Source organism: Epinephelus moara, chromosome 9 (genome assembly GCF_006386435.1).
Source record: "Epinephelus moara isolate mb chromosome 9, YSFRI_EMoa_1.0, whole genome shotgun sequence".
Taxonomy (NCBI): Eukaryota; Metazoa; Chordata; class Actinopteri; order Perciformes; family Serranidae; genus Epinephelus; species Epinephelus moara.
The window spans coordinates 26,344,570-26,353,567 of record NC_065514.1 but is presented as its reverse complement, the minus strand read 5'-3'; the positions used below and the strand labels follow the sequence as shown (position 1 = coordinate 26,353,567).

General features: G+C 43.5%; 1 protein-coding gene across 2 annotated transcripts in view; it reads left to right on the top strand.

Annotated features, from left to right (window-relative positions):
• Nucleotides 1-4,578, top strand: part of LOC126395622 (mucin-5AC) — a 44,748-nt gene extending 40,170 nt beyond the window's left edge. For both annotated transcript variants that reach the window (XM_050053231.1, XM_050053230.1), the window contains exon 4: nucleotides 3,581-4,578. In XM_050053231.1, the coding sequence (XP_049909188.1) occupies nucleotides 3,581-3,770 (190 nt within the window). In that variant the 3' untranslated portion in view covers nucleotides 3,771-4,578. The remainder of the gene's footprint in view (nucleotides 1-3,580) is intronic.
• Nucleotides 4,579-8,998: the final 4,420 nt, after the last annotated feature.

The following is an 8,998-nucleotide window of genomic DNA, read 5'->3' as shown; positions in this document are numbered from 1 at the left end:
GCGACAAACATCCACTAACTTTAACGGCGTTTTCTGCGAGCGTGGCTGAGCCATTTTGTACCGCTACACGTGTTTCTAGTCGGACTATGTTTACAAGCACAAGAGTTCAGCGAGCCACCGAAGGACCGCCCTGCGGATTTACTATTGGTTCTGCAACGTAGGGAGTTTTTTTACTCTGAAATTGTATCCGCCCATCTAAACACAAAATCAGGGAGAAAGTCATCAGTCTTTAGTTAAGCAAAGCGTCTAAAGACTGACTTGTGAGTCTAGACTTTGAGGGTCTCACTCGGTATGGGGACGATCAGGGTCAGCCCGAAAACATAACATGGAGCTGTCACTCTGTGGGCCCACCATTTAAAGGGACAGGATTCAGGGTTCAATGCTTTCTTTGCTGGGTAGGGACGGTGCTCCAGGCATGCTGATCCCTAGTGTCACAGGCCCAGACTCAGATGAGGAGTCAAAATCAGCAACCAGCAGACAGAATAGAAAGTGTGGTTACCATCTTTTATTCATGTTGTTTGTTAGCTTGTTATCTTAGTGGCTGAGAACAGGTTGGCTGACACTGTGTTTAGTGTTTGTGAAACATACAATCATATCTGATATGATGAGATTTTTGGTTGATAGTTGGCAGAAGCTCCAGGGTCCGGTTTACATACTGCAAACTCTACCATGATTGCTGTCAAAACTTTCACTATACTAATGCAAACTCTCACTCTCTGACAAGTTTGCTCTGCGCTGAAGGTTTCAGGTTTTTTGCCATTGTTGTGTCGAAGTCTGTTCCCCCATCAGTATGTGTTTCCTGTATCAGACAGCGATTGGTTTTCGCATTATTGACATACCTAATATATGTTGCCTGGTGAACGTTTGAATCTCAGATTTTAAGGATGAGTCGAGGCATCTCCCCCTACTGTAGAGGCATTGAAAACACCTCTTTATTGACAAACTTTGCACAGATACAAGTCAGTATAGTGAAGGTCAGACATTTTTGGGGACTTTAAAATAAGAAAAACACTTTTTTTTTGTGGAAGGGGACTTTAAGGTGAGCTCAGGGAAACTTTCCCCTTTCAACAGATGAGTGTGTAAACAGCCTTTGAGTGTCAAGCTCTGCACACACACACATCATTCTACACAGTGAAGGTCAAACATCCAAGTGAAGAAACAATAACCGAAGGACTGTTTTTCAAGGCCATATGATTTTTATTACAGAACAGGGGGTAAACACGCGGCAATTACTGTGAAACTACTGTGAAAACACATTTCTTTCAACTTTAGTTACACCATAGTGTTAGAATGAGCTTACAGCTGCCACCTATAAGCTCAGGTCAACACACCAGCACAATCATTCTCTCCCACACTGTGCCTGAAACCTACATTGCATAAACCTCCGGAGCTCTGACACTCTACTTTTGAATTATGGCCTGTATCATCTGTAAAACACACCTACTGTAATTTGCCCACAGGCAGGACCTGAAGCGGGGTGCAGCCTATAGCCAAAAAAAGCGAAGATGTGAGCAGCGGAAAGTACTGTGTTAGGTTCACAGCTTCCTGTCTGCCACAGCTTGTGGGCTCAGTGTGCAGATAATTAAGGTTGAGGGTGGACAGCTCCCTACAGCGCCACTGTGCCAGAGCTGTGGACCGGGGCTATTCATTTTCACAAAGAGGGAACACAGCGGACGCAAGGCAGGAGTCACTGGGGAGCTCTATAGGGAGCTGAGCTGTATGGTGGCACAAATAGGGAGCCTGTGAAGATGTGGGAATGGAGTACTTTATTTACTCTATTTATTTCAGGGTGGTAGATCGGCAGAGATAGACTCCATCGCTTTCTTTCCTACTAACTAGCGCCTCATTTTACGCAGCTTTGGAGGTTTGTTTCAAGCTGTGAAGCAGTCCCAGCTGCCACAAAGAGGTTTAGTTGAAGTGGCTTTTTTTCCTACCTGCTGTAAATATTGCGGAGGGAAGAAATCCTCTCCACTGCTCTTTGTACCCACTCATTTTTTTTACTGTTTACTCTGTCCATACCCGTTGCCTGCACTGTGCTTCTGTCTGGAGTTTGATGTTTCATTTGTTTATTTTGTGCATTAGAATACCAGTGGGCATCCACAGTGAAGTGGTTGAGTGACTAAGGGGGTGGGAGCTAGGAAGCCGAATGGATATGAATGTGAGAGTCCTCATTGTTCTTGCCTGAAAACTCCAGGCCCTGCTACTGCCGCTGCTGAGCTCAGTCCTCCTTGCTTCCTCTGCAGCACTTCTCAACCGAGGGAGTCCTCTTTATTTCCAGCATCTGTGCTGTGATGAGAAACACCAGCTAACTAGGCCACTGCATAATAAGCAAGAATAGCAACAAACTAAAATGAATAAAAAAAAAGAAAAGAGGGAAAAAGAATCAGTTCACGGGGGGAAAGCTTACCCAACATGTAACTGCTGACAAAAGTAATTCAGTGAGCAAATATTGTCCTTATTCCTTTATTGCAGATGCATTCATTTATTATTGCTTACATTTACCTATAGCCTCTGCAGAGGTGCATCAGAGTTCACATCTCATTCCGGCACTGAAGCCCCTGAGCTATGCTGTCATGTGACTGACAATGCACCTTGCTGACTTTTCGTTTGGTGTGCGTGTCAACTGCAGTCCTGGATCCCTCCTGGTGCTGCAACATTTCTGTGATACTCAGCATTGTAGCTCTTGATCCACTCTGTCAACAGCTTCATTATTATCTGCTATGAAGTGGCAGATGCATGAGTCTTTGCTGCTTCTCTTTCACACTTTTCACACTAGTTCTTTCTTGTATCTTGCGCTGTTCACACTCTTGTTATTTATCGTTATTTCTGCAATGTCTAAAGTGACTTTGACTGATTTTATTTAACAATAGGGAAACATTGTGACAATGTAAAAGGGGTTGCTTGTAGTGATGAGCCTACAGAGAGTTATCACCAGAATATGCAGCTCCCCTCAGCTTTATTGTGCTTTATACACTACCTGCTCTACACCAAACAGCAGACAGAAACAGTTAGCAAGTAGCTAGTGAACATATTGGAGCATTTAGTAGCTAAAGCAAACCCAATTTGTCAAATACCGATACTTGGTCAATGGACCTACACGTCAAAATATGATGCACTAGGTACCCTCCTGCATCAATTTTGGACGTGGTTAGGTCAAGGAAAAATATCGATCGTGGTTTTAAGTACGCTTGTCATTAAGAAAAAACACTCGATTGACTTTTGGTCAGCAGGCTCTGGGGTGAAAGTCCGGAGTTTGTTTGACCAATCCAATGCACACTTTCTTGCTCTATATACTATGGTAGTTACCAGGAGCGTTAACAAATGCCGCCACCCAGGGTCATCGCATACTGCTGCTAAAGGGTGCCTCTGTGCGTCAGTGGTTGACGCCGACAGGCCACTGACCAATCGCTGGTATTTGACGAGTTGGAAGTGAGACTGGGCTTGCTAAAGAGCCAGATAATTCCATCCTGACTGGGTAGAGACCAAAAATAGAGCCAAAAGAATGTCACATTGGTTATTGTGGGTTTTAGACAAACGTAACTGAAACTTTCCATATTTGTCTTTTTCTTTCTCTTTCTAGTGTAGAGCATGACTTTCGACTGCAGGAAGGGCAGGTGGTACGCACATGGAAGGTGGGCGACCCTCCGGAGGGCTCGCCACAGACCCCTACTCCCCAGCCCTCCACACCCCACCAACAAGACTCCCCTCAGCCAGTGCGACCGCCTGCCACCACCAAGAAAAACAGGAAGAAATGCTTCTGGTTCCTCTGAAGTGCAAGAGGATGGATTAAAAAAGACATTTTGATACTATAATGCACTGCGTACCCTTCTTTAAAAAAAACTACAATGATAAACTTTGGAGATTTCATTAAAAGACAAGTGTGGACTGGACTGGGGAATTAAAATGCAAACATTAAAACTGTGGGAGGAGAAAGGGTTACAGAGGTTATGATTCTGCTGTTACTGTTGGAGTTGATGAGAATGGTTTGACTGGGGCACACATGTTGTTACTGCTCTTAAAATGCCTCTTCAGCACTTACAGGTTTGATACTGGTGCAGGGAAGTAAAAGTGCTGAAGTCAAATAAAAGCAAAAGTTCAGTCCACAATATGACTCACAGTTAGGAAGCAATTAGGAGACATAAAGAGAATATATAGCGGGTGGAATGGGGGCAAGGGGCACGGTACAAGAGGCAATACAGCAGAGAGCAGAGAGAATATTTATATAAGATGACATGAATAAAGTTTATAGGCAAAGAGAGGAAAAGACAGAGGAAGGATTCATCTTCATTAATGGACTAATGAGGGTCAGAACACCAGCTTTTATATCCAGAGTCATTTAAAAAGAATTATTATGACCTGTATTTAAAACTTTTAATATACTGTAATTGATGACAAACTACTACACATGTCGACATGCACATGCAGCACATACACAAACACAAACACATACATAAAGAGATGAAGGAAAATATTTACATAAAAAAGCATATATAAATTGAGAAAATGAGTGAGTTGAGTTCTGTACATATCAGAGCTATTCTGCTTGGATGCTATATTTCAGATATGGATTACTGCTCTATAAAAGTATTTTACCACAGATGGCTGTGTGTGTTTTCATTCTGGTTCAACATGTTTAACCTATTATCAGTGGCGGATCCTTTATTTAAAGAATCTATTGTTTATATTTTTAACATTGTGTCAAATTGAACCGCTGTTAATGAAAAAAATATACTCCATTACAAATAAAAGTCCTGCACTGAAAATCCTACATAGGTACAGGTACAGAAGTATAATCACCCCGTAACTGATCATACATCAAGAGCTATCATACATAACATTATTGTTGCAGCTGGTTGGGTTGGAGCTGTTTTAAAATACTATATATGTAAAGTATGTATATATCTAAAGTCCTAGGGGTCTGGTCCCCTTCAAAGGATTGCAAGATAAATCTGAAGGCTTGTAAAATGATCATGGGGGAACAATATTAGATCACTTTACCTCTTTGGGGCTTGAACAGATAATTAAATAAAACCATCTATACGTAGATCTCAGAAAGAGGCTCTGAATAGAAATAGCTTTCAGTCAAAGAGGTTGGTAACGTTTTAATCTTTAACAATGCCTTGTATTTTATAAGATCACTATATGACTTAAATGATCTTTATGTGACATTCAGAGCAAATATATATGATTCAGAATCTAAGCCAGGGCTGGCTGCACACATGGAGGAGGCTGAACCTGCAGCTAGCAGCTAACGGGGCTAACAGCGCGAATAATGCTAACAGAGCTAACAGTGTTAACCTCAGGGAGGGGGGAGGGAGTAGTGTGTGGGTCATGAATGTATTAAGAGAAGTGGATACAGGACTGGCAGCAGGGCTCTGTCAATTTCTATGAAAGCTGCTCAGTAGCGCATGAAGCCAAAATCGCTCAATGTCCGTGGTATAAAATTACTCGGATGAACAGCTCTTCATTCGCATCATTGGGCCCATAGTGCAGGCGCACTAGAGACTTAAAGCTGCCAAGCACGGCCAAATGCAGCTGAGTGGCAAACTTCTACTGCGTTGACTTGCAGTTTAGCACTCCACTAATTTGAAAGGGGATTAAATAATTTAATCTTGCTGGTCTTTTAGACTTTTCAAATGTTATCGGACCAAATAGTTTAAATCTTGATAGTGAAATGAGTCATTTGCAAGGGTTGTGGCGTTCAAAAAAATGTATCGACTAGTTCATAGATGTCTCTATCAGAGTGTAAGTCCATGGGAGTTTTTTTTTGGGGGGGCATTTTGCCTTTAATGGACAGGACAGGTAACTGTGAAGGGAGGGGAGAGAGAGAGGGGATGACATGCAGCAAAGGGCCACAGGCTGGATTTGAACCTGGGCCGCTGCAGCAACAGCCTTGTACATGGGGTGCCTGCTTTACCCACTAAGCCACCGACGCCCCAGGAGAAAGTGTTTTGAGGCCAACTGGAATCACAGACAGATCCTGGAAATTGCAGTACCACTGTTTGGCCACTACGAAAATTAACTTCGAAGCCTGCCGTTCTTCCAGGGGGCCTGCGCACTTCCAGGGGGCATGGTAGGGCGGTGGACCAGAGGTTGTGCATTATCAGCTGTATAGCGCTGTGGCGATTAGCTAGCCTGTAGGTTAAATTCAGTGGTACATGTACACGCAGCCAGACTGGCTACCACAACAAAGACTAGAGAAACTCGAATTACTACACACATAGAGGGAGCATGACTTCATTCTCTGCTCAGGACACCATTACTCCACTGTATCTTTACATAGCAAATAGCAGTTTGCTGGTATATCAATGCTCTGAATGTTGCACACAGCTGCTTACAATGCAAGATCTTTATGTGAAAGGAACTAGTAGCTGCAGCTGTCAGATAAATGAAGTGGAGTAAAAAGTAATTCAGTCTGAAAGGTAGTGGAGTAGAAGAGCAGAGTAGCACAAGTGCACAAGTGTAGTACTAATAAATGTGCTCACTTACTTTCCATCACTGGCTATTATTATTAGTCTGTTGTAGAACTGTTTAGGACACAAGGTCAGATAAATGACTGTAGATCTCTAGCAAAACAGAAAACATGTTATATATCTCTAAGATATCACAACCCACTGCAAAGAGCGGACGCCTCTCAGTCCTCAGATGGCGGCTCAGACAGCCCACTTTCCTGGACACTTCAGGGCAAGTCTCAGGAAATTAAGCCTCAGCTGTTTGATGGCTGTGAGAAGCCCCAAATATTACTACTTAGTAATTCATGACACACATAAGCTGCTTCTATGAGGCTCTGAGGTGGTATGAGATCCTGGCCTAATTTATTCCAAACTTCGGAAAGTGTTAGCTCTCAGTTTGTTTGCCTGCTTGTTTGGATTTGTACAACCACTGCCAGCTTCCACTTTGCCCTCAAACAAAGCAGTTAGAAACAGACTCTGTTGTGTTTTTGTTGAGAAGAGTTATTGGAGGGAATATCCATCCGTGTCAGGCAGGAGTCCACACTCCCTGATGTACTGGACTTAGGACTGCCACTGACTCTTGTTGGGCTCTCTCAAAACATGAAACATGCATATGTACACATGAGTATACACACACACAGACACACAGACACATCAACCTAAGCTCGTTCAACTGAGGCCCCACAACTTAACTCTGTGTCCTGCTGAGCTGCACTGAGGTGTAGAAGTTGAAAAGCCTTTGCTGCACGTACCGCAGCTTCAAAATAACACATTTTCACACAAACCCTGCCGTGCGCAGTCTCACAACCACACAATTCCACTTCACACACACAATCACACAGCTAACATATTGTTCTCAGACCGACACAATGCATTATCTCCCCCGCAGTTGTTCCTCTCTCCCTCACAACCAGGCACACGCTCCCTCCTAGTAGCTCTGTGTGTGCCGTGCAATGCTGAGAGGAGTGTAGAGTTGTCAGTCATTAATCTGCTACAGCACAGCCTGTAATCCTGATGACAGAGCAGAGCGGGCTTACAGAGAGCAGAGAGGATCTGAGCCCAGCCTGGAGTGGGGAACAAAGGAGCCAGAGAAGACTGGCTTTGAATCCATAAAGAGAAAGGAAGTGTGTGCGTGTGTGTGTGGTGTGTGTGTGTGTGTGTGTGTGTGTGTGTGTGTGTGTGTGTGTGTGTGTGTGTGTGTGTGCAGGGATTCTGGGGTGAGGAGGTAGGTAACTATTTTGTCAGCAATGCTGCAGTGCTATTCAAGAATGCTGGCACACACAAAAGGGAGAAAAGCTTTACATGGAAAGCAACCCAGGCTGCCGGTGTGTCACACTGACACATCAGGTAAATGGGCTCCGGTCATTATGGAGCTCCGGAGAGGCCTGCAGAGAAAGGGAGAGAACAAGCCTATTTGGAGGCCTCTTCAAAGAAACATCAAGGGTCAAAGTTGGCTCACGCAACTCAGTGCAACATCAGTCCAGGCTCGACTTAAAATGAAGGAGAAAAAAAATAACCATGTCTTGAGGCATCAACAACCGTGCATAATGGGCATGTGAAAACAACTACAACTGCCTCTGCATGCTGAGAGGAAGCAGCAAAGCTAATACTGCATGAGTCATTGAGCTTAGGCTGCTATAGAGATATTATGTTTCACTTTACCACATTACAACTAAAGAGGTCATTTAACAGTCAATCAGACCGAGGAGTCAGAGGTGCTGGAGACGCAACCTGTCCGCGAGTCCGGTGAAGAAATAATATTATTTGAAGGCTAATGCCATAAATGATGCAACATAAACTGTCTTTTCTCAATGAGTTAATAACGATGCCGATAAACAAGCCCCAAAGTAGCAGTGATACTTGAAAGAATTTTCTTTTCTTTGAACTGAAATAGGAGCCTCATTAGTGACCAAATAAAAGAAAAATATGGATTGAATGTGGACCAGGGGATCCAAATTAAAAATACACCCACATACACACACATACACACACAATGCCTGGGCACATCCTCTGGCTCGGCTCTCTGGATTTCAGAGGAATCTCAACCACACACACACACACACACACACACACAGAGTATTCCGGTTATATCTATATGTGTAGCACTGCAGTATTTTGTGTGTGTGTGTGTGTGTGTGTCACTGGGACATGATAAATAATGAATTAAAAAGTACCCATTTCAAGACGACCTGCCAAGTTTCTGAGTCAACTGCGATAGCTGCAGATTGGTTTAATAAAATATGAGCTAAATTCTCCCTTGCCACTGCTGTCACTGACGCAAAAATGGGCAATGAAATGTAAATACATGGCTTCGGAGGACACAGAAACACTGCAGACCTGCGACACCACGGTTCTCCATACAAGGCAACACGTACCATCAGATGTACATGGCGCACATGAAAAGAGCATTCTGGCAGGCTGGGCAGGAACACATCCCAGTGTGCAGAATTTCTGTCAATAAGTTGCATAAGTTTTGATTAGTTTTGGACATTTTGGCTTCACAGAAAACTTCAGAGTCGACTCACACACACACACACACACACACA